We start from the raw sequence: 27,910 nt of genomic DNA on the forward strand, positions 1-27,910 counted from the left end.
TTCAGATGTCACATGCCACGATTCGAAGGCAATTCGGAGGACACATGATACGATTTGAAGGCAATTCGGAAGCCACATGCCACGATTCGAAGGCAATTCGGAGGACACATGATACGATTTGAAGGCAATTCGGAGGCAACATGCCACGATTCGAAGGCAATTCGAAGGGAACATGCCACTATTTGGAGACAATTTGGAGGTCACATGCCACTATTCGAAGGCAATTCGGATGTTACATCCAATTATTCAAAGCCAATTCGGAAGCCACATAATACGATTTGAAGGCAGTTCGAAGGGAACATGTCACAATTCAACAGTCACGTACCTAGTATCTACCACATACCTTCCGCTTCGCAGTTTTTCTTACCTCACTTACACCCAAACAGACCATTTTGTTTTGCTCTTCCGCATCACACGCTTGACCGACTCCGTCGACCCTTAGCGACGACGTAGCAATAAATTAGATAGGCGTAGCACTAGCACAGGGAAATTCACAGCAACCTGAAATTTGGCATTTCCAGGAGAAATTACTGTGGGAAATTTTTTCGGGTTTGAACCGGGTTTCGAAAGTTCGCAAAATTCGAGTACCCGAGATTAAAACATGAACATGTTTTGTTTAAAATGATTTTATAAGAAGATCTTTGTCTTACTCTTTCAGATTTCGTACTTCATGAAAAATTTCTCTTCCCCGTGAAATGAAAAAATTATTTTGAGACTAAGATCTAATCTCATGGCAACCGAATAGGCAAAGTTTTATAAAGTAATGTTTTATATTAATGTTTTATACAGTAATGAAATAATAAAGATCTATTCTGTTAACGATTATCATCAAAATTTTATGAAACTTTTGACTATAGATCCTAGTCAAATCCTAATAGATTATGCTGGTAGATTATTAAGGATACGTTCAAGATGAGTTTTGACTTTTTTTTCTTTTATGACCATCTTATTCTTTTATTATTTCCAGACGGATCTTTATATCAACGTACATTTCTGTTCTGAAATATCCTAATAGCTCCTATACTTAATAATATTTCAAACATTCTTTTATTTTACGATCTATGATAGCTAGAAATGCTCAAAGGTCGGCGGTGTAATTACGTTTACCTTCATCCAGTGACAGGAGAAGCCCGAGGTATAATTCAGAAACAGATGGCTCAGAGTTCTTCCGGCCAGCTAATAGCAATTGACGTATCATAAAGCCGAGCGAACTTGTTTCCTGTTGAGGGATTTTCTCTTAAGCCTGTAAAACGTGTACGTCACTCTAGAATGCCATACCCCTACTTGAAGGTGCCGAGCAGTACAATAGGTGACAGATACGAATTTATGAAACAGCTGCCTCGAATAGACAAATATGTATGTATCTCTTATATGTATACACATATTCTATGTAAAATGTACAACTACTTTCCCAGTTTCGTTCCTGAACAGTTTTGTTGGTAACGGTCTCCTTAACTTTTCACTGCTACCAGTTTCAGCGTTTAACATTTCATACCTGTTTACAAATAAATCACGCTACTCTGGACTTTCTGGAACTTCTGGATTTCTGAACTTTCTGGACTTTCTGGATTTTCTGGAATTTCTGGACTTTCTGGACTTTCTGGACTTTCTGGAATTTCTGGAATTTCTGGACTTTCTGGAATTTCTGGAATTTCTGGACTTTCTGGACTTTCTGGACTTTCTGGACTTTCTGGACTTTCTGGACTTTCTGGACTTTCTGGACTTTCTGGACTTTCTGGACTTTCTGGACTTTCTGGACTTTCTGGACTTTCTGGACTTTCTGGACTTTCTGGACTTTCTGGATTTTCTGGAATTTCTGGAATTTCTGGACTTTCTGGCCTTTCTGGAACTTCTGGACGTTCTAGAACTTCTGGAATTTCTGGACTTTCTGGACTTTCTGGACGTTCTGGAACTTCTGGAACTTCTGGAACTTCTGGAATTTCTGGACTTTCTGGACTTTCTGGACGTTCTGAAACTTCTGGAACTTCTGGAACTTCTGGAATTTCTGGACTTTCTGGAACTTCTGGAATTTCTGAACTTTCTGGAATTTCTGGACTTTCTGAACTTGACATAACCTTGACAAATAAATTACGCTATTCTCCTACCTTTCGTTTGCGTTTCCGACTCTGTTCTTGCATTATTAATACTATAATCTAAGACATAAGAAAGCTCAAATTACGTGCAAAATTAGAAAGTCGATGCAGTGACTTCTGATAACTTGTTTATACATAAAGAATGCGCATTAACAGATGGACAAAGTGCATTTAATTGACAAGGGTCAAAACGAGATAATTATGGTGCTTCTAAAATTAATAATTCCTGTTTCATAAAATCTGTAGCATCGGTACAATATTTTATCAAATTTTATTTAAACAGCCCAATTATTTCCACCGTTCTAACATTTTATATTTTCATGAAAGCGTTACTCGCTGCTTCGCGGATAAACAAATACGAGATATTTTATAGGTAATCTGCGAAAAACCTTTAAGGAGAATTTACCTGAAGTAAATTCTACTGCTAAAATGCAGGAAATTTTTAAATCATCCTCGTACAACAAGAGCCACTCGAGATCTTAACAAACATTTACAAGAGAAACAATTTGCTTCCCCAGCCGGAAACGTTCGTTCACAGCAATTTTATTTCGCGCAACAACGACATGCTCGCGCGCAATTAGCATTCGTCAGTGGTTCCCGCATTTCGTAAATAACGCTCGAACGAAATTCCGCATGTAACGCGCGCGTCAAGGGGCCCCGCACGCATACCGCATTAATAAACTCACCTGTGTTTATGCGAGAGACGCATCGGCCATGGCAAAGAGTCTCGGACAGATGCTACGGCAATTTCATCGGAGCAGCTCCCAACGAGGTACTTACTTGATTAAGATCCTCGGATAATTTCAGAAGAGGACGGAGCGCGTCAGAGAAGCTGCGGCTGGAGAAACGGGAAAGAAATCCGGGCAGCGAGTTAAAGACTTGTTCAAAGGCGACGAGAAACTAATAGAAGGAAAATTCGAAGGCGATGAGCACTGCTTGATGCCGGCGGACGGAAACTAGCGAAATGCAAAAAAATTCCGAGAGCGGTAATCCTACTAGAATTTGCATTCATTTCCCATGGCTTTTGAACGCCGAGAACGCGAGCGTGATTCTTATCTGTTCAGACTTCTTGCACTCTTTTTCTGTAGTGTTTCCTACCTATTGGATCGAAAGCTCAAGTATACTCGTCGGCAGTACTATAAAACGCTATATAAAACTATACAAATCTGTACTTCTTTATTTATTTGTAAACTAGGATTCACAGCTGTAGAAATTATGAGAATCAAATTGATCGAAGTAATGTAGTTTGTAAACATTAATCAGATAATATACATATATGCTGTATTTTTTTTCGTTCGTTACTAATAAATACTGCCATTTTTAATTTTCATATCAAACAGTCTTATGCAATTATTAAAGTGTCTTTTGTTTCAAACATTTCTTCATTTCTACCAAGCACCAATTTCGATTTTGACTAGACAAGCGAAGCGTACAAACAAATTTTTAATTCTACTGTCCATAATAATTTGACAATAAATTTGGCAATAATAGAACGTAGAATTTCCAAAAATGCGCTGTACAGTCAGACATTTCTTCGGAACGAAAATCGAATGAATTTTTTCGTGTCTATCTATTTAACAGCTTCCTGACTAAAAACATACGAATCAATTTACGGTACAAAAAATTTGCCAATGATCGAGTTAACGGACGCGAATGATGTAATTAACGTAGCTCGCAATGACGTTGATCTCCGCAGCTTCCAAAACGTTTGTCGAGCGAGTAAGTTTCATAGCAAGGGGCTGTCAGCCATAGGAACGCTACTTAAACGCGCCGAGCAATTTAATTTCGCTGCAACAAAGTGGAGGGGGTGGAGACCGAGTATGGGAATAAGGACGGAGGTAGGGGTGCGAGCCACCACATTATTGCTTTGCCTGCGAGGTCGCAGCACAATGCACCCACGGACCGCCCTTTTGATGACACTCGCGTGTGCACCATGGAGCTTTCTGCTCATCACAAGAGAGTAGCCGGGGCTCAACTAAGCGTTCCCTTTCAGGCTCCGCCTCGGGGGATTCGGACAGGGTTCGTTAGGGCAACAGCGACTGCGCTAAACAAGAGGATTACTTGATAATAACGATCCGAGCCATGACTTGTCATTTGTCGCAATGCTTTTTAAACAAATGGAAATTCGGTTTCGAGACATGTTTAAAGCGGTTGCAGAGACGGGGGTTGTCGATGTCGAAATGTCCTTTCCGTACTCGACGGACACTTAACACCGTCTGTGCCGACGATGGAACATGCTTACACGTCTACTTAATGCGCTAAAACATAATTTATAATAAATTTGGAACTGAGGAATTAATTTCCACCAGAAGAATGGCACATAATAAGTTTGTTTCATTGTTATTTTTTTTTATTTGATGTATTATATATAATTATTAATTATCCTATTATTTATCCTATCCTAAGTTCCCTTCTGGAACTTCTGGAACTTTTGGAACTTCCGGAACTTCTGGAACTTCTGGAACTTCTGGACTTTCTGGACTTTCTGGAACTTCTGGACTTTCTAGAACTTCTGGAACTTCTGGACTTTCTGGAACTTCAGGACTTTCTGGAACTTCTGTAACTTCTGTAACTTCTGTAATTTCTGGAGCTTCTGGAGCTTCTGGAACTTCTGGAACTTCTGGAACTTCTGGACTTTCTGGACTTTCTGGAACTTCTGGAACTTCTGGACTTTCTGGACTTTCTCGACTTTCTGGAACTTCTGGACTTTCTAGAACTTCTGGAACTTCTGGACTTTCTGTAACTTCTGTAACTTCTGTAACTTCTGTAACTTCTGGAGCTTCTGGAACTTCTGGAACTTCTGGAACTTCTGGACTTTCTGGACTTTCTGGAACTTCTGGAACTTCTGGATTTTCTGGACTTTCTGGAACTTTTGGACTTTCTAGAACTTCTGGAACTTCTGAACTTTCTGGAACTTCAGGACTTTCTGTAACTTCTGTAACTTCTGTAATTTCTGTAACTTCTGTAACTTCTGGAGCTTCTGTAACTTCTGTAACTTCTGGAGCTTCTGGAACTTCTGGAGCTTCTGGAGCTTCTGGAACTTCTGAAACTTCCATTTGATTTACATTGGAATGTTTACTCACTCTGGGCACCGTCCAAATGTGTTCACACTTGCAGCAAATCTCGGAGCTGGCTTGCTTCTCGCGCGGGCCACTGTACCAAAACAAAGCGAGTCGGAATTACGGAACCGATACGTTGTAAACAGAGTGCACAATGCAGCTAACACACAATGCAGCTAACACACAATGCAAAATGTGTATGTGCAATACAAAATTTTTATATTGTTTACCACTTTATGATGTATACCCATGTATATTCGTTTAAAAAGTACATTTTAAATGGTACAATAAAATATAAATTTTAATGTAAGATTCATTTACACAAAGACTAATATGAAAACATGTCTGTCTAAATATTATGTTGAAACGCATATACGAAGTGCAATGTAAGATCATTAGATTTTCAACATAAAAATTGTAAATATGTGTTCCGTCTAACCGGAGATATACTAAATCATATCTAAGCTCTCACGAAATATTTTGTAACATTGAGCACATAGTTTTTCACCTTAACCTAATTTAAACAAACCTGGAGTTTAATTTACTCTATAAAATTACATCTTATCTTTACTTCACACGAATAAAAAAATTTAACTGCAACTTCCACAAACGGTGAAAAAACGAAAATAAAAGAAATGATAGTCTTTGTGCAAAATACGTGAAATAACTAAAAGCTTTAATATATTTTCCATCTACCTTATTATAAAAGAAAGGAAAAAAATATGTTGTAGTTCCAGTTGTAACTAGTCACGTACTGAACATGCGCGACAAAGAGTTATTGGTTCGGTTCAGTGATTTCTAAGAAAAACGTCCTCGTATTGAAAAGTGTCATTTCCAGGACAACGCGTTTTAAATTTTCTATGGATCCGTGATACGAATATCGACTGAATTTTCTACCTTCTCCTAGTTAGCTGTGCCCGAGCTCTCCACTGTACGCTTTTCACAATTCATTAACACTTCTGTTAGTCGTCGTTTGTTCACGACAAACAACTCCCCTGTTTGCAGAACTTGGTATCGAACTTCAACACTGTTATTACAGAAGTTCAACTCTCTCTCTCTCTCTCTCTCTTTTGATATTTATTTTTATGAAATTCACAGCTGGGAGCCTTCAAGGAGTACGACACGATCAGATAAATTGCAGTTTGTACGATGCCGTGCATATATTTTGCTACATAATTGAATGTTTGCGTTTCATAATTTAATCTGTGAAATTTGAATTTCCATTATGATTTTATTTTTCATAATTTATTATCAGATTCTCTTTATTAGATATAACCAGTGGTGGATAAAACGCGTAGGGAAAATATTCCAAGTACTACTTTAAATACCTCAACAAATAATATATTTTTATTTTAAGAGAGAGAGAGAGAGAGAGAGAGAGAGAGAGAGAGAGGGAAGTATAAAATGCAATTCTTTGACTTCGTATGTTCCTTGACAGAAAAATAGACAAAGGAGAGACTCAATATTAAAGTACGAGAATTTATAATATTTTCAAACCGAACTTCAAACATGTATATTCGCATGTAACGGAGTGCATTGTTTAAAGCATGCATTATTTGTACAACTCCTTTGTGAAGAAACTACGTTCATTCTCTTCTCAAGTATATCGACCAGTATTTACAAAAAGGCATCGTTCAAAGTTTTCATTATTTGAACTATTCCTCTTTGTGAACGAACAATTAATCCAACTAAAGTATTTAGTCGAACTAAACTGCAGACTCGTATAGCATTTTGAATGCACTTATTTCATGTTTTTGTACTCTGCGCTACTCTGAATTCTCATACACGTATAAAAACACGATGCGCGAGTATATTTGTTTATTCATCTGTTCTCGTTTCTGTAATAAAGTCTGTTTTCGACAGGTCGGCAAACAATACTTTTTGACGACAATATCATAATGGGAAATTTCGAGAGAGTGAGAAACTTTTTATAATGGCGAGGAGAGAGGCACTGAGCGTACATTAATGTTTTGCGCTCCGAAATGAACTTAAAAGAATAAAATATTCCAATTAACATTTTCTTCATTGTTCGCATGAAATGCTAGTTTTCATGCTATCTCTCCTCACACAAATAAAATATTTCATTTCCAAAAGTACAGTGAATTCTCCCTAATTCGCGCTCAGATTGTGCACAAAAATGGAAGAGAAATTTGGGAAGAGGAGAAACGATTATTCGAGCCTTGCGTCTCGTTTTCATAGTTATCGATATCAACTGTAAAAACTAGTCGCAAGGCTCGAATAATCGTTTCTCCTCTTCCCAAATTTCTCTTTCATTTTTGTGCACAATCTGAGCGTCAATTAGGGAGAATTTACTGTACACGTATAACAAAATATTTAACTTACACAGTTCTGGATTTAACCCATTTGTTTACGATGAGAGACGCCAAGAGGTTCGAATGTCGCTCGGATATCCATTTAACGTTGATTTTAAAGCAATACGAATTATTTTCATTTCGTTTTCCAGCATTGCGTTTGAAGAGCGTCAAATGCCATTAAAAATAGTACGTTTTAATCTGAAAGCTCGGACTTAAATTACAAAGCGAGTGGTAAATCACCTCTTACCAATTCGATATCACCACATTTGTCGTTCGATGATTCATGCCCGTGACAACTTCGCGAATTTTCACCCGACGTTTAACACAGACACATTTTCTCGTATTCCGTTCTCGAAGAAATATCCAAACAGAAATTCGTTTCTCCCAGTTATGAAATAACAGTCGTTTAAATGTAAGGCAGAAGAAAAATCGTGGGATAGATCGAGAGCTCGAAACGACACTCTATGAAATAGGTTAAAAGTGATCGGTCGGGATTTTATTTCACACGCCCACTACCCTTCTTCTAATTTCCTCTATCACGGCTCTCCTTCATCGGGCTTTCATAAAAGCTTTTAAGCTTCGGCTTTCATTCGGCTGATCCGATGAAATGTATCGGAATAGTGCTAAGGACGAGGCCGAGAGAAGTAAGGATTAAAAGGAAAAATGTAAGGAGAGTGAAAGACCGTTCGCAGCTTCTACCCATCGCGGTGGCGTTTAAGAGTTGCGAAATAATGAGCGGGGAAAGCTCTTCCTGTGCTCGACAAAGGAGGAATCGGGACGAGCTACGGGAAACTTAGGTGAAAAACGAATCAACTGCGCGCGGCTAGTGAGCGATTCGTTTCAGCCTTAAGCTTAATCCTCGAAAAACACTCTTGGAACTTTTTGTGCTTAATATGCCGAGTCTGCCGCAAAGTTCTGGTAAGATTCAAGGCCCTCGTTCGACCTGTTGAATCGAAACTACTTAGTCTATAATGTAAAAATGTAAAAACGACAATATTTATAATAGTCTAGATTAATTTATTAATAGTCCATTTAAAATCGTAGGTCAACAGTTGAGAATTTCTTAAAGAATTGATCAAACGCGACAATAATTTCAGCTATACTCCAAGATTACTTGCACTAATATAATGCACCAATTTTCTCTGAAATAATTCTTTGAAAAATAATTATTTAGCTCCTCTTATTCATGTGACTTGATCACTAAAAAGTTTATTGATATACAAGCTTGTGGCAAATGAAGTGTTAATAGCGTATAGTTTATTCGACAGATTTGTAATATTGATTGATTTTGGTTATACTTACATGTCTAGACTATCTAGACTAATTTATTAATAGTCCTTTTAAAATCGTAGGTCAATCGTAGTTGAGAATTTCTTAAAGAATTAATCAAACGTGACAATAATTTCTGCCATATTTCAAGATCACTTGCACTAACATAATGCAACAGTTTTCACTGAAATAATTCTTTGAAAAATAATTATTTAGCTCCTCTTATTCATAACTCGATCACTAAAAAGTTTATTGATATACAAGCTTTTGGCAAATGAAGTGTTAATAGCGTTTAGTTTACTCGACAGATTCTTGTCGAAGAACGTGGATGCTTTATGTGTTTCAAGTATGAAAACTCGACGTCTAAAAATGATAATAAAAGTCATTTCGGTCTCATACTAAATACAATACCCATCGACGATTGTCTTATGGTTTTTAAATTTTATAAAATACATAATTACGGATTATAGTAAATTCTCCCTAATTGACGTTCAGATTATACACAAAAATGGACTACACAATCTGAGCGTCGATTAGGGAGAATTTACTGTACTTGATCAATTTATCAAGAGCAACTACAATCTGTTTCATGACTACAGTAATGTCTCTCTAATCGACGCTCAGGTTGTCCACAAAAATGGACAATTTGGGAAAAGGAGATACGGATTATTCGATCCTTGCTGTTCATTTTTATAGTTACGAATTGCCAACAACTATTTAAAAAAAACGAGCTGCAAGGCTCGAATAATCTTCTGTTCCCAAATTGTCCATTTTCGTGGACAATCTGAGCGTCAATTAGAGAGACATTACTGTACCATTTAAGAGATTTTCGAGCAATATCCACGAAATCACAAATATTGATATACGATATTGATAGCAATCACCGAAGAATTGTATGGATATATGTAGATAAAGTGTTAGTAAAATATTTGCACGAAATCACTTCACTTTGCTCGTGCTTGTCGAAAATACACGAAACTAGGTATGTATTGCCGCGAGTGTGTAGCTGAATTTAATAACCGTCGCGCCCGGCACAGTGGCAAATAAAAATACTTTTCATTCTAATTTACAACTGCCGGGCTGATCTCTCGTCCCCGTTTCGCGGGACAAGTGGCGCGAAATTAGAAATATGAGAGTCAAATGGAAAACGTGATACCGGATTCCCATTTCATCCGGCAACAATTCATTCAACTTACTGCGCGCGCGCACACGTACATGCAAATCGTGTGTCTCCCGAAGCATTTCAATTTAATTGTTATCGGAGATAAAACGTTGCCTCCGCATTCGACACGGTTTCGGCGCAACAAAAGGGAGGGACATGGTCGCGAGATAAAAAGAATACGCTGATCAAAGGTGAAAAGAATTGTCGGCGGGTGCTCCAAACAGACGGGTTTCCCTCTGTCGATGTCCGGGTAATCGTCGACCCAGCTACTTAAATTAAAAACGCGCCAAGGGAGGGTTGTTGAACCTGCTTCCGGTTATTCGACGACCTGGAATGAACGTGACTGCAGCTTCTGTACAGGGTGGATCGTAAATTCTGTAAAATATCAGTTTTCATGCTATCTCTTCCTATAAATAAAACATTTCATTTCCAAGAGTACAGTAAAATCTCCCTAATTCGCGCCCAGATTGTGCACAAAAATGGAAGAGAAATTTGGAAACAGGCTCGTTTTTATAGTTGTCGACTATCGGTAATTATAAAAACGTGTCACAAGGCGCGAATAATTGTACACAATCGCGATTTTACTGTATATTACATGCGAAATATAGAAAATATAATTAACCCACGATTCTTTTTTGCAACTATGCAATTGACGAAAGGATCGTTCAGTCCGAATTGTGGATTTCGTTTAAGTTTTCTTTAAAATAAACGTTTATTTAACGACAACGGGAGAGGTTGCAACGAATAATCACGTAAACAGAAACTATGCTGACAAAATAATATATATTTACTTATATTGTTGCGAATCTCTCTGTTTTTCTCGTGTCGCGGTATTTTATTTACAATTAGTATAGGATATAATACACACAATTCAATTATATTACAGATCTTTGAATTTGTAATGTTGATCGTTCGACGGTCCGATCTCGGCTCTCGACTGTCCGTTGGTATAACTATTCCGTGACAACTCCTATCTTCCATTATTTCCTAAGGAGTTGTTCACAACAGGGCAGTTTCACAATATATATATATATATATATATAACAATATGCTTGTTAGCACTTTTGGAATTTGGCGTATTAAAAATATATTCGCAATTATATATATACCACTACTTCCATTATTTCCTAAGGAGTTGTTCACAACAGGGCAGTTTCACAATATATGTAACAATACGCTTGTTAGCACTTTTGGAATTTGGCGTACTAAAAATATATTCGCAATTATATATATATATGATACCGTGAATGACCGAAATTGGAGAATGTCGTCTTTCACCGGTGAATGTCAACAGATACCAAATACGTCGGTGAAAGATCGAATATTTCATTACATTGTTGTACATTCGGAACCTCTCCGGTGTGTGTCGACAATCACAGATATGCTCTGGTGGAGGTCCAAAACCTGTCATTGCAAAAGGAAGTGTTCCACAAATAAATGCAGTTGTAAAAGCAAGGGACTCTTGTGCAGTTCAAAGTGTCATAATAGTTTAAGTTGTTGCAATAAATAAGATTTGAATCACATAAGTAAGTAATTTTTTTATTACTATTATTTTCTTTTCTCATGTAGAATGTACCGTGTATTTTAAATTCTTGGCCATTCCTTTCAGAAAGAGAGGCGAAAAAGTTACGTCACCCTTGTGGCGTTTTATAGCGACTGAATTACGGAGAAGAAAATATAAATCTCCAACATGTTCAACATTCACCATTAGTGCATGATGAATGTCAACATTTACCGGTGTAAGTCAGAAATAAGGGTATTTAGCAAATATTTCGGACATACACCAAGCGACTATGTGAAAGTTGACATTCACCGGTGAAAGTCGACATTCTCCAGATTTCGGTGTTTCACTGTAACATATATATTAAAATATATTCACATTACAGCGACTTGATTTGGACAAGTCGCCGTAACAATATAAACTGAGAAACGTAAATGACAAAGAAATAACAACGATAGAAAAGAATAGGAACACGTGACACGTCGTGGCCCTTGTATAGCTAAAACAGAACTAAAACTAATCGATAGCAAAACACGGAGCCACGCGATACATTGTTGTGGCCCCCAGATGAAACGACGATCGTCTCGTCGTCTCAACGCCCCCATACACACACACGCACCCCACTCACATTCTCTAACAGAATTTATTTCGAAATTATTTCTCGTACAACCAGTAACGTTTTCGTTATTCCTAACGCAATATTTAGAAAAATTTGAATTGCTGGAAATTGAGTAATTACTAATGGGAGAATCGATAGCTAAAACCATGAAACAGGCATTCTTCGTCCGTGGCCTGGTTTCCAGGATAATCCAATTTCAATATTTTTGTTCGAGTACACTTTCACTTGCCTAGTTTCGAACTAAACGCAGCAAGTATAATTAAGAGTTGCTCTGCGTGCGAACCGTAAAAAAATGAACCGTACAACAAAATTTGTTCTTCCGTGACCTGGTTCCCCCAAGTGAACCCAATTTGAAACTTTCGAGTACACGCGCGCACGCGTACACACAGAACCTATAGTCGAACTGAATTTTTTTCTAATTAAGAGTCTAGATTGAAAATCTATTTTTACATAGAAAATAACTCCTGATTGAGCGGGCCGCGCATATTTGGTAAAGAGCCTGTCAAGAACACGTCTGTTCCGTAAACGTTCGAACTCAATTTTTCTGGGGAATGGAATGTCGAGCGAACAAATTTCACCGTGGATTTCGTAGTTGCTCTTTCACGTAGTTCGGTCCTTCTCGGCTTGCGTCGTTGCTTCCGGCGCACCCAGTATATACAGGGTGTCCCAAAAATGTCTCGCAATCCGGAAATGGTGGATTCCTTAGGTTGTTTAAAGTAACTTTTTCCTTAGCGAAAATGCAAATCGCGGCTTCGTTTACAAGTTATTAATAAAAAAACGCCAACCAATAAGAAGCGAGCTCTGCTGACGCGAGGCGGCCGAGCCAACGAGCGCGCGTAGCCCAGCTCCGCTCATTGGCTCGGCCGTCTCGCGCCAGCAGATCTCGCCTCTCATTGGTCACTGATTTTCATTGATAACTCGTAAACGAAGCCGCGGTTTGCATTTTCGCTAAGGAGAAAGTTGCTTCAATGATCTCGGGAACCCTCCATTTCCGGATTACGAGACATTTTTGAGACACCCTGTATGTATTCCGAAGCAGCGGACAGAGATCAACTGTGAATCCCCTTTGGCAGTCGCCCCGCCAAGAAAGGTCGGAGTCTCTTCAGCCGGCTGCAACTTTTCTATAAGACCAGACGCATGGTCAACATCGGTCTTTGTTTCGGAAGGGATAGCCCTTCGGCTTCCGGTGATGTTACCATTGGCGGAAAAGGGGGCGGGATCCGCGTCCAGCGATAAGAAGTAAGAGAACTATTTAAATTCCGGTTACGGTATTCTTCCCTTCGATGGAATCAATGATTTGATGCAGAAAGTTTGAGTAGTTCGCGCAGGGTTGGGAAGATCAAGTTTTACATGCAGTTTTCTGAAGCCACTGCAAATGTGGGATTAGAATTGTCGGGATTTAAATGGTATGAAAGGACCAACGTCTTATAATGTAAGAACTGATTATTTTAGAAAAAAGTGGTTTCTTAGAAAATGAAGAGGTAACATTTCTGTCTCTTGAATAGAATGACGAATTAATTTATTCGATATTTCGTATAATCTTTTCGAAAACATTTTCACACGATTTTTATTTCAAACACTTTTGCTGTTCTGCATAATAGGTGTCGGGAGATATCAATAAAAATGTATCCTGCCTTTCTAGATGCATTATTAGATGTTCAAGGAAATGTCCTTTCACTTCTAAACGTTGCAACAATATTTGGAACAATATGTTGATCGCATTGTTGCCGGTATTGATATGTATACAATGTGAATTTGTATTTTTATATGTATTTCTATTGTTTCGTAATTGATGCAATTACATTTTCGTATAAATAATCGATCGACGTCCTGTCCACTTATCGTTGATTTAACAATTGCCGAGAATTTCTGGCTAGAATACAAAAGTATCATTCTGTTGGAAAATCGATTTTTATTCTTATATACAATTTATTATTATTGCTTCTATTACAACTAATAAACTACCAAAGAAAGAAATCAATGTGTATTAGGGAAAAAATTGACGTCGCCGTGAAATTAAGTAATAAAGTCTGCGTAAAGAAAATTTATAATGCTGAAGGTATATTGATGCCGTTCGCATAGTGTTAATTCTGCTCTTGGAAAACGGATTTCCAAGTGGAAATGTTCCGCGACGGATCCTGAAGCAAATATCGTCAGCTGGTCTGAAGTATTTATCCACTTTGCAACCGCGGATGAGAAGTCTCGTAACTCGATGTCCCTCATCGAACACTTTGCGCGAGATATCGAATACTCTGGACAAGTTCCCCTGGAATCTCTGTTTATCAACGTTTTCAACTCGATGTCGATCAAAACATTCCGAGCGAGACGTTCTGTGTTTATATGAATACTTTGAAGTATTATGAAAAAATACGAGAACAAACATTCTGAATAACGTAAATTTCTTTCTTTCCTCGTGGATATTTAACACGGTGAATAACGCATGAGTCACGAATGGGTGACAATTATTTTTGATTATATTTGAAAATTCATTTTTGTTATAACAGACATTTGATATTTTATTTAATGGAGTCAACAGAATCGAAATATCATCCGCTATGATAAATTTGGATTAAACAATAATTAATAAATGGATCAAAAATTAATTTATTGATGAATTAAAAACTATTTAATGGATTAAAAATAATTGATTAATGGATCAAAAATTAATTAATTGATTGATGAAAAAGTAATGAATGAATGAATTAAAAATTAATTAAGTAATGAAATAAAAATTAATTAAGTAATGAAATAAAAATTAATTGAGTAATGAATTGAAGATTATTTAAGTAATGAATTAAAAATTAATTAAGTAATGCATTAAAAATTAATAAAGTAACGAATTAAAAATTATTTGATTAATTAATGAAAAATAACCTTGACATAACCAAAGCACTTAGCGAACGAAAATATCGAACCACTAAATAACGAAAACATTTGAAGCGATCAGAGTTATCGCTCCGCTCCGTATGTCCCGACGGCCGCATAGAAAATTGAAACGTGCGAAATCCGAAGACCGGAGGACACGGTTGCCGAGAGAACCGCACCCAATCGCTGGCTTTCACCCGGGCCCATGATAAAACAACTGTACTCCAATCAAAACCCTCGCCGCTTCCAACGCCGTCTCCTCCCTCATTATATTCCTTCGGTGGAGCGGCGTTTCACACGTTCTCACATACGAATCGACACATGTCGCCGTCGCATTACCCGGCGCGCGGAGCTGTCACAGAGAAACACGCAAAAGCCACGGTAACAATAGCAGAAGAAGCATTAGCAGGCCGTCATATCCGGCAGAATATTCCGTCATGCCCACCATTCCCGTTGCAAGGTTAATTCTCCCCGTGTTACGTTCCTCCCGCGACCGTAAATCGCTGACAGACTCCGAAGGGAACAATGGCCCCACCCTAGCCCCCTGATTCACAACCTCTAGCGCGTTCTTCGACGGTTTTACCCTGGTTAAACCGGAAAACGGGACGACAAGGAGAACGGAAACGGCACGGTCTTTGAAACGTACGCGGCCCCACACATCCGTGCCCATACAAAGGTGGTAAGAATAATAACTATTCCATACTCTGGGGAAACACAAGCTATCTTCGAGCTGCCGGCGCAGCCCGAAAACCCGCCAATTTACATGAAAAAATAACCGGGAAATGTGGAGCGGCATTTTTTTTCGTTTCTCGTGCGGAGCTTCGTTCCCTGACAAGTCGATGTCGAACATCTGTCTTCGGCGCAAGCAAGAGTTATTGGGTTGGCAACTAAGTAATTGCCGATTTGTTCAATGAAATAAAAAATTTTTTTTACTTGGAACGAAGTTTAATCTGTAATGTATTTTCCATTTTGTTCGATGACCTTTTGCCATCTCTCCGACAACTTGAAAATTCCACGCTCGTAGAAAGTCTGATCCTTTTCGGCCGGAAACTGAGTTAAGTGAGTTTGTACAGCGTCATCATCATTAAAAGTTTTACCACGAAGGGAGTTGTCCAGGGATCGAAATAAGTGGTGATCCGATGGCGCGAGATCAGGGCTATATGGTGGGTGTAACATCAATTCCCAAGCAATATCCATCAATTTTTGCCGAGTGGACAAAGACGTGTGCGGCCTAGCATTGTCCTGCTGGAAAATGACACCTTTACGATTGACCAATTCTGGTCGCTTTTCCTTGATCGCTGCTTTCAATTTGTCCAGTTGCTAACATTCACGGATAATAAAAAATAACATAATAATAATAATAATAATTTTATAATATAACATTTATGGATATCATAAAAATGGGAGTGAGAGACATCTATAACTGAAATCGGCAATTACTTAGTTGCCAACCCAATATATTTGAAAAGTTAGCAGAAGGATAGCGGCGGAAAGAAATTCTGCGACTAGAGTAAACATTCCGTATTGTTTGACGCGTACTCGAACAACGATAGTTATTATTCTCAGAATGTAAAATGGAAAGTCCATTTGCACACTATTCTGTTTTTACTAACATGAAGTTTTTGGTGCAAGTAAAATTCTCCAAATTCTTGGAGAAATTTAAAGAAGCGCCAGTCTCGCAAAAGCTTCTATGTACCTTTTCTGAAGGATTCTCTTAAATTACAAATGAAATCAACGGCGCCCCTTAAATTTTCGCAATATATATGCTAGATCACGTTTCACGCACTTGGATTCTCATAAATGTATAAAATCAGCGGTATACCGATCAGTGTAAATAAATCCGGTGGTTTCGATATTCAAACGACATCAATATCTTGGTCCATTAATTACAGGAATTTGCAAACAGACGTTGACTCTCCAAACACAATATTGAACGAATTTCAAAATATCCGTGTTATCGGAATGAAGTCAATATGTAATTTGTACTGATAATAACTACTGCGAATCTTCGTGAAAAATAATTATCTGCATCGGGTGTAAGAAGTAGTAGTTTGTTAAAAAGTTTGTTTCTTCCTTTAATAATAATTTGTCAACATTCTTAAACTGCTCTAATCTTTCTATTATGCTATATTCGTCCCACTTATTTTTTTCCCATTAATACATAGAATTCGCAGTCTACTAATAATAAACAGAAGTAAAAGCGATATATATATATATATATATATATATATATATATATATATATCTTTACATAGTTCTACATAGTTCTATATATCACTATGCTGTTTTCTGTAATTCTATATATTACTATCCTCCATGGATCAATATACTTTAAATTGCATAAATACACTTAAATTCAAGTGTATGTGCAGCACTATATATAGAAACTATATTGAAGTGTATGCAACAATTTAAAGTATATATAGATCCATAGAGAATTGTACTATATAGAATTACAGAAAACAACATATATATATGCAACAATTTGAAATATATAGATCCATACAGAATATATAACATATAATATATAATAATTATATACACATATATGCAAATCGCAGACAATTGTAAAACATTACCGAAAAAAAAAGAAATGTAATCAATATAAGTGGGGCAATTAAAGCAAAAAGCTATTAAAAAACATTAAAAATCTTTCTCAAAGTTAATAACCACTGTTAACGAACGTAAAGAAGAAGCCACAAAATATGAAGCATTAAATATCATTCCACGATTTATTGCTATGCACTATTTTTACTTAAACCTGCTATATCGTACTATATCTCGATAAAAATGTTCCTTTTCAAACAAAATTGTTTACACCGGCGCTATTCAATTCTATTTCATTCGCGCCTATGTGTCGCGGTTTTTCCAAAGTTTGTATAAAAATGAAACCTCGATCGAAACGTTAAACAAATAAAAATCACTTAATTCTAAAGTATGTTATCTTTTCGTCGCTGGAATGTACACGGTTAGACTGGACTGTGCGCGTTGTTGTTGGCTTGTATCGCTTAACGAATGATGGAACTTTGGCGTCAGAGTTACGAGTAAGGGATGTGCTGAGGAAACACTTTTCTGTTCGCAGGGATGGCAGACAGTGGTAGAAGGCATCCGGTCGTGCTGTATATTCACGGGGAGAGCTACGACTGGGGCAGCGGAAACCCTTACGACGGCAGCGTCCTGGCCAGTTACACCGACCAAGTGATCGTCACGATGAACTACCGGCTGGGCGTGCTCGGCTTTCTGAACGCCAACGTGGCGCCCCAGAACAAGGCGAGGATCGCGAATTACGGGCTCATGGATCAGATCGCGGCGCTTCACTGGGTCAACGAGCACATCGCCCTGTTTGGCGGCGATCCCAACAACGTGACGCTGATGGGTCAAGGGACCGGTGCCGCTTGCGTTCATTTTCTCGCCATCAGCCCAACTGTCACACGCGGTGAGTAACGCTCTTCCATTGTCGGACACTGCGTTTCCAGGGGTTCGACTACTGTGAAATTATCAACGATACGAAAATCCTCTTCCGTTGCCGTATAAATTTATATACCACGCCGACGCGCGGCTGACATTTTATTTACTTCTCAGCTGCTTCTATCCGCGTTCTGTCGTTCTAGAAATAATTCGGAATCTCGCAAGTTAAAAACGGAAACGTCCAATTCGTTGTTATATTTAGTAAGTAATTAAATCAGGCTCGTGGGATTTTCAGCAGGTACAAATAAAATTAATAAATCATTTAAATGTTATTTAAATCTGAATGGCGTGATCAGAAAATGATAGGACTATCTAATGATAATACTTCGAATGATAAATAGATGCTACCATAAAGAGTTTTTTAGAGCTTTGATATGATTAAACCTCAAAGCAGCGTCAAATTTTCTCATTCTGCACCTTCTAAAAAAACTGTTTCTATTAATGTTTTTTATACGCGAATCTGAATTGACAGTCATGAAATTTGAGTTTATTTAATAATTTAACGAAAACATGTTTTACACAAAAGTGCAGATTGAGAAATAAAGTGTTTACAGACTTGAATACAGTTTTCGATAGTAGAACGTTTTCATGAAAAACAGAAATCATTTCGTATTTTATGAACCGTATAATATATTTTCTCTATTGCATTCTTGATCTAAAAATAACGACACATACAATAAAATACGTGCAGTGCAGACCGAAAATTACAGAAACACTTTTTTGGAAAATAAAAATTTGTTGATTATAATTTAATTATACTAATAACAATTGAATTCAATGATTATAATTTAAATGATGCGAAGAACTACTCATTGTTAGTACAATTTAGTCTCTCCTGACTGTCTTTACAGGCTACTTTTCTTATTTTCCGTTTGCACATCGAAAATCAATGCGAGTTCTCGTGAAAATTTCTCTTGAAAACCCCCGTTTCAAATTACAGTAAATTCTGTTCAATCGTCCCTCAGCTTGTAAACAAAAATGGACAATTCGGGAAGATTATTCGAGAGATTATTATTCGAGCCACGCGGCTCGTTTTTATAGTTGTTGACGAACATCAACAATCGTATTGTAAGCCCTCGAGAAAGAAACGCTAGAAACTCGATGACTTCGGGGAACAATAAACAACCGGTGCTGCCTAAAAGAAGTTCGATTTCACGTTTGATCCCATTTTTCTATCCACGTGTCCGTGCTCGAAGTTCATCCAATTGAAAACGACCTCCTGCAAGCTATCTTGACAGTCTACAGGGTTGTCGAAACTTTTAAAATTTTCCGCGCAACCCTGTAAAAATCCAACTTCAGATTCGATGCCAACGACTTTTCTCGAACGATATCGCAAAACCCTGGCTATACAGGGTGTCCCAAAATTATGGTACTTCCAGGAAATGAGGTGTTCCTGAGATCATTTGAAGTAACTTTTTCCTCAGCGAAATTGCAATTCGCAGCTCCGTTTACGAGTTATTAACGAAAAATGCTGACCAATGAGAAGCGAGTTCAGTTAAAACAAGGCGGCCGAGCCAACGGGCGGTGGAAGTGCAGTTCCGCTGATTGACTCGGCCGAGCGTTTAGCGCCAGGCGAGCTCGCTTCTCATTGGTCAGCGTTTTTCGTTAATAATTCCTAAACGAAATCGCGGATTGCATTTTCGCTAAGGAAAAAGTTACTTCAAATCACCTCAGGAATCCCCCACTTCTCGGAAATACCATAACATCGGGACACCCTGTATGTCTCTTCCGATTGTCTCAACCAGACCGGGCATTTTCGACGATAAAATTCCCGTCGCGAACGCGATATTACCGTGCGACGGATCTCTAAAGATTGCTCAGACTGAAAAATCGTTATCCGATAAGTAACAAGACGTCGAACCACCTCTCTCCTCACAATGGAAGAAGAATTCAATCCTCTTCCGAGATTCCTACCGATCTCCGCGATTCAGAACGGGACCACTAACGAGAACCTCGATCGGAATCCCAATGGGAATAAGCTTATGCGAGTCGGTTTAAAATCTGCGCGCCTTCGAAGTTTGAACGTAGAATGTAGTTTTATATAAAGCACGGATTTCAGAAAAGTAGCGGTTCAACTACATTTGAGTATGCTTAAATGACAGTTTTACGTGTCACGCTATCAGAAAAACATATCGAGCACATCTCTGCTATTTTTGCTTTATCAGGCAGCATGTGATCCGGGAAAATTGCCAATATCGCGTCGCTTAAGGAAAATCCAGATTTAAGGATAATGTGATATGTTCTTCACTCACTTATACTATAATACCTATACTACAATTTGTTTTACGCTTCTAGAAATTGTATTCGATAATCCATAATTTTGTTCGAGTTAAATTGTCAACATAAGAAATAATTAATAATAATAATATTAATAATAATCGTATTAATAAATTATTATTATTATTATTATTATATTAAGATCGCAATTTCGCTAAGGGGCTGTTAGGCGCTGGTCGAACGGCACGGCCAAATTCAAAGGAAGACTCGTTGAACGGTTGGCCGGCGCACCAATAAAAGGATGCGCTCGCAGGGCGCGAGACAGAACGCGACGAACGTCGACGCGCAATTTACGATCACGGTCACGAATACGATTACGATTACGATCTACGGTCGCGATCACAATTACGGTTTACGATACGGATAACGATACGGAATTATATTACAACGGACACGGTTTACGACTTCGGCGTACGATTACGAGAATTATTGTATACTGCTTTACTGTCTTTTTGTATTCTATTTTGCGTGCGTATTACAGTAGATTCTTCCTAATTGACGCTCAGATTATGAACGAAAATGGACAATTTGGGGAGAGAAGTGTGTAATAAATACAGTATGAAGTAATAAATAGAATAATCACCAAAACCTACTATCTCTACAATATTGCTCTCTCGAATACTTAAGACAATGCAGATTTGTTTCTTTCGACTGGGTCTTTATCTTGACCGTTAATAATTAATATTAGGACCGTTAGTGTCTGCGGATGCATGACGAGGACGAGATTCGCTTTGACTAGAACCTTGACTCTGGATCATTGAGTCATACAGTAAATATGAGAATTATTTGTTTTTTATAATAAAGTCATAATTATGTTTGCACAACTTTATAATAAAGTCATAATCATGTTTGCACAACTCTATAATAAAGTTATAAATATGTTTGCACAACTTTATAATAAAGTTATAATTACAACTTTATATTAAAGTTATAATTACGTTTGCTCAACTTAATAATAAAGTTGTAATTATCTCCGACGATGCCAGAAACATTTAATTTCTTAATGTACTTTTAATTAATTAACTCAGATTCGTAGACAAATACTTTGCAGATCTCCATTAACTATACCAAGAGTATCGAACTATCTATTGCACTTTCAATTCATTAAATTAGATTTGTAGAGAAATATATTCTAGACTTGCAACTGTCACATCATTGACTTATACTACTCGTAGACATGCGACTGACACACTATTGACCTGTACTACTTGCATTCGTTCAATACTTCTAAAAATTATGCTCTATGACCCTAAATATTTCCAGTTAACGATACCGCAAAAAAGACATCTCTTGTCATAGCTTGAACTATTTAAACCAACAAAAGGTCAAACAGTGTTGGGAATCAATCAATTAGAATTCTTAATTTAATTAAATGATCGATGAAAACGATTAAACGCATTAATCGTCGGAAAGGCGTTGATTGAATTAATTGATTGATGAATGTAAACGCAAGTCGTTGATTAAAGGCATTAATCGCAAAAGGCAAAAATCGACGATTAAATTAATCGATTGATAAAATTAATCGTCAATCGTCGATTTAAAGAGACAGTCAATAATTGTTGACTTTTAATGACTTTTAATGGAATTGGAAAGATATTTTATACAATTCCATTAAGAATTGTCTTTATGACGTTTATTATTCTATTATATTTTTATATTAGGAGGAGGATTGCTACTTTAGTCCTTAATCGTTGCCAACAGTTGAAAGATAATTAACCGTGAATTGCGATTAACGATTAACAATAATATTTCAATCGTTAATTAATTTAGATTAATGATTAAAACTAATGTAATTGTTAATTACGATAAATGATCAACGATGCTAATTCTGTTACCGATTTCAATCATTTGCACAGTACGCATTATATTATAGTACGCTGTATGCATAGTACGCCATAGATTCCACGAAGAAACCTTCCACTCGTCTCGATTGTTTTGTCTTTCCGAAGAACTGCTCGGCATTTCGAAGCCCCTTCCGAATGGAAATAATAAATCACCGGTGGAGTAACGGGCGAGAAAAAAGAGCACCGACTTATCAGAATCTTGATGGCTGAATGAGCAAGCTCTTCTGTAAATTGTCGAATCCTGTCAGGCCTGTCCGTCCAGAGCGGAGCCTCATTTTTCATTCTAGCGAACGTCTCTCTAATTTACTCATCGCCTTCGATGAATTCGTGACGTATCGCTGTTTCGGGGCCCGGAACGAAACAACCCGTCGCGTAGTTAAATAACAACCGAGGCTATTGCTGTATTCGCGAAACAAATAAGCATTTGTGTGGAAGCTTTCGCGACGCAGCAAGTATAGTATAGTTTCACAGTCTCTGTATATCATTTCAGTACGCAGACATTGCAGATATTGCGTAAAAAAGATGTTAAATTTCAGAATTCGTGAAGTTGAATTTTTCGCAAATAAACCAAACAATTCGTTTGCTAACTGTTCAAGATCCGTTCGCATAAAGAAATTATAAAGTCGAATACAAGGTGATTGCGTGGCCAGCGGCGAGCGTGCAAAATCTTCGCGCGTCACTTAACCCTTTGCACGCGAAGCTATTTTAACTGTAACTCTAAAATAATTTTTCTGACTTATAGCATTTTCATTTTATATCGCAGAGTGCATTTTGTGCAGATGAAATTGAGTCTTGTGACCTCGCACGACACTTAGACTTTTAACAATTTTTTCAATGTAAACTTTGTTGATATACGAATTATTCTAGAACGCGATATAACAAATTTTAGCGGTGTCTCAGAGTCACCACTCGAGTTCAAAGGGTTAATTTTTCTATCCCCTGAAGCTCAAGTTCAAAGTTATTTACGAATCCGTAAAAACAAACGAAAACAAATATGTATCATTGAAAATGGTTTTATCGTTATTAAAAATACTCTCCGCTATGATTAATACACTTTCGCATGCATTTAAATCAGTTTTTACAGCACATTTTACATTTCGACGTAGGTATAACAAATTCCCCTTAATTTTCCTTCATCTTGTAAACAATTGAATGGATCAGAATTCATAGTGGCGAAAGTAACATTTTCGTAAATTTAGCCTCGTGTCTCAAAATATAATCTATACATACGAGAATGATAAAAAGAGACATGTGAAGTCAATTATAAAATTGCTACGAATTAACTCAATTCTAAATTATTACAACAATAGATTTGCTCAGTCAACAATACACCTGTTGGTAAACAATAACACTCCTTATCTGTCACAATGAGGAAAATATAACTCACGTCACTATGATTCTAACTACAGTAATGTCTCCTTAATTGCAGATTGTGCTGAGATTGTGCACAAAAATGGACAATTTCGGAAGAGAAGATACGATTGATCGAGCCTTGTAACTCGTTTTTTACGGTTATCGATTGCCAACAACTATAAAAACGAGCTGTGAAGCTAGAATAATCGTATCTCCTCTTCCCAAATTGTTCATTTTTGTGCGCAGTCTGCGCACGAATTAGGGAGAAATTACTGCAGTCGTCTTTTGGCAGCCTTGTTTGAAGTTCGGTTCAATTGCAAACTTGACGCGTTTGCAGCAATTTCCAATCGATTGTTCTACATCATTTTCGTTTCGTTCCCTCGCTTCGCAACTGTTGTAATCTGTCATTTGTTAAACATTCGAGTTTTGCGAATGCATTAAATATAAGTGTACTGAAGCAACGCGGAAGAATTCTATTTTGATAATTGCGCAGATTTTTATGTATTTATATCGAACGTGAACGTAGAAAACACAATTAAATTATAAAACACAATTAAGGCATAAGATGATAATAAATTCAATAATGTTTTTACTTCGATGATAATACCTTGAAGTCGTCGGAGGAGAAATCAAGCTGGTCCTAATTTGAGCCTTTGAGACAGGAGATACTAAAGAGAGAAGATAAGATGTCAGATATTAGATTGTTCAGAAATTGAGTTACCGATTGTCAACGACTATAAGAACGAGACGCAAGGCTCGAATAATCGTATCTTCTCTTCCCAAATCGTCCATTTCTGTGGACAATCTGAGCGTCAATTAGAGAGACGTTACTGCAGTTCAGTACAGTTGGTTCAGTTTACATTCTAATTAGTTGAAAATACAAATTCTCCCTGCGATATAAGATCCAATTTACTCGAAACAAATTCATTGGTGTCCCCTTTTCTGAGGACATTTGAAGCGAACCTTCCTCTCGGATCAATCGACAGAGCAAGAGTCTTCAGCACAGCGGAATGTCGCCGACAGATTACGAGCGAACTGCACAGCCTTCGAACCGGTTTATCTCGAAATTGTGCTAAATGTGCCTTAGACCCTTACACCCGGTTGGTATTCAATTCTCGACAATGGCTCCAATCTCCGCGATAAGGACCGGACGCGCGAGGTATCGTTTCGTAATGTTCCCAGCGGGTTTCGAGCAGTCTTCCTTCAGTCACATTCATTCGTGGAAAGAGGGTGTAACACGTGCGCTGCGCCACGTCGTGCCCGGCCAGTTCCGGTAACACATTGCCGACGATATTGGCTGTCCCCCTTTATATCTTCATCCGAGTCGATTCTTCGTAGCTTTGTTCGTGGTTAACCGATCGGCTAACAGGCGTTCCTTCCCGATCGAATTGCCCGGCGAGTCGCGCACAGCCGCGGAACGAATGAGCACGAGTGACGGAACACCGGGTGAACGACCGTAACTCGCGATATTATGTGCGTAAAATATCGCCCCGCATCGTACGCGCCATTGGAAAATCGTTCCTGTCTTTATGAAACCGCGGTCTTCCACGGGACCGGATTGCTAGGTACGAAGGCGCCGGGGATCACTTTGTCGTATGCATCGACACAGCTGCGCGTTTCATTTCTTCAGTTTTTTCGGAGGTTCTGGGAATTGCTTGCGGGAGAGGCAAAGAAAGGGGTCAGTTAGAGAACTCGATAAGGCTGTCTAGCAGGTTCTGTCTCAGATCCAAGGATCTAAGGACAGTAGAATCAGTTTCTGATTCTGATTTCGGTGTGGTGGCTGACATAAGATTGCATGCGTGAACGACGCGCATAAAAGAGCGATGAAATGTTGCGATGTCAGATCATCGAGAGATTTATGCGAGGGTTGTTGGATAATCTGTCCAGCGAATGAACACTTAAACTTCATGTTTGCGAAAATTATCTTTCGCAAATCGTTATTTAATCTCTTTAATGATATTATAGAAGTGTAATGTGAGATTTCGTGAAAGATCAGTGAATGAACAAAAATTTCTACTGAATGAATGGCAATGCTCCAGTGAATAAACTGCATAATATTTTTTAAGATACGCAATTTTCTAAGAGCAGGCAATATTTGGGGATACATGTGGAACAGAAAGAATATTTTATAAAATTTTCAACATAAATGTGACTCCTTGTTTCGAAGATCTTAAACTGTACAAGGGAATATTTAATTTCTTTACATAAAAGATAAGGAGAAGTGGAATACGTAATATAAATTAGTCACACTTATCGTAAAGAAATGTTCTTTTTTTATGTAAAAGGGTGTTGAACTCTCTGTCTTCTTATTTCTTAGTAATTTCGGAATACAGTAATATCTCCGTAATTCGCGCTCAGATTGCGCAGAAAAATGGAGAATTCGGGAAGAGGAGATACGATTATTCGAGCTTTTGCAGCTCGTTTTTATAGTTAATTTGTCAATTATTATGCTTTTATAGTCAATTGAGCTCGTTTTTATTGTCAACGACAATATCGTATTGTCGTTGACAATAAAAACGAGACACAAGACTCGAATAATCGTATCTCCTCTTCCCAAATTGTCCATTGTCTCCCCATTTAGGGGGAAATTACTGTAGTCGTCTTCTGGCAGCCTTGTCCGAAGTTCGGTTTAATAGCAAACTTAACGCGTTTGCAACAATCTGTGATTCTAACTACAGTAATGTCTCCCTAATTGCAGATTGTGCTGAGATTGTGCACAAAAATGGACAATTTCAGAAGAGAAGATACGATTGTTCGAGCCTTGTAACTCGTTTTTTACGGTTATCGATTGTCAACAACTATAAAAACGAGCTGTGAAGCTCGAATAATCGTATCTCCTCTTCCCAAATTGTTCCTTTTTCTGCGCAGTCTGCGCGCGAATTAGGGAGAAATTACTGCAGTCGTCTTTTGGCAGCCTTGTTTGAAGTTCGGTTCAATTGCAAACTTGACGCGTTTGCAACAATTTCCAATCGATTGTTCTACATCATTTTCGTTTCATTCCCTCGCTTCGCAACTGTTCTAATCTGTCATTTGTTAAACATTCGAGTTTTGCGAATGCATTAAATATAAGTGTACTGAAGCAACGCGGAAGAATTCTATTTTGATAATTGCACATATAGGCTGCGGATTCTTATGTATTTGTATGAAACATGAACGTAGAAAACACAATTAAATTACAGAATACAATTAAGGCATAAAATACTAATAAATTCAATAATGTTTTTACTTCGATGATAATACATTGAAGTCGTCGAAGGAGAAATCAAGCCGGTCCTAATTTGAGTCTTTGAAACAGGAAATACTAAAGAGAGGAGGTAAGATGTCAGATATTAGATTGTTCAAAAATTGAGTCACCGATTGTCAACAATTATAAAAACGAGACGCAAGGCTCGAATAATCGTATCTCGTCTTCCCAAATTGTCCATTCATGTGCACAATCTGCACGCGAATTAGGGAGAAATTACTGTATTCTCTTTTAGTACGTTAACGATTCAGTCGCGACAATTTGGCCGTGAATCACTCAGACTTTGGAGGAGTTCAGGACAACAATAAACCCGTCACTATATTCTGATTTAGTCGCCTTAAAGTGGACGGCCCTTCGCGTTACAAGCGACACCGAATGCCGTATCCTAAAAGTTGATCAGAATCGAGTGCTTAACACTGATCATGCGAGCCGGTTCTTCTCTTTGTTTCTTGTTTCGCGGGCCACCGACAGCCCGGAATTCCGAGGTCGCAAAGGCACACCGCATTCCACACCCTTCGAATTTCGATGGAATCGAGGGGGACACGATGGGTATTGGGCTGCTGATTCAGCATCGATGTTGCAACACCGCGAATATACAAACAACTGGGGTACTGGCCGATCCATAATTTCGTGCGAATGTTTGCAGAGATTGCAGTCGGTTACTACGGCAATGATTAAAATTAAAGTGGTAGCTCGATTAGCCGGACTAATCAGAGGACCGTGGTGTTTGGATAATGAAACAGTTGTTTACAATCGGTTACTGTGCTAGACTATCTGCCGACTGATTTGTATAATAAATCATGTTCCACGCGTCGAGTTCGTCATGTGTGAAACGTGTTTG

The 27,910-nt window shown here is 38.0% G+C and overlaps 1 protein-coding gene across 2 annotated transcripts in view; it reads left to right on the forward strand.

The window, feature by feature from the left end:
- Nucleotides 1-27,910, forward strand: part of NLG-4 (neuroligin 4) — a 918,748-nt gene that overhangs the window by 543,054 nt on the left and 347,784 nt on the right. For both annotated transcript variants that reach the window (XM_033465261.2, XM_033465262.2), the window contains exon 5: nt 17,966-18,319. In XM_033465261.2, coding sequence (XP_033321152.1) covers nt 17,966-18,319 — 354 coding nt within the window. The remainder of the gene's footprint in view (nt 1-17,965; nt 18,320-27,910) is intronic.

The sequence above is a fragment of the Megalopta genalis genome, chromosome 8 (assembly GCF_051020955.1).
Source record: "Megalopta genalis isolate 19385.01 chromosome 8, iyMegGena1_principal, whole genome shotgun sequence".
NCBI lineage: Eukaryota > Metazoa > Arthropoda > Insecta > Hymenoptera > Halictidae > Megalopta > Megalopta genalis.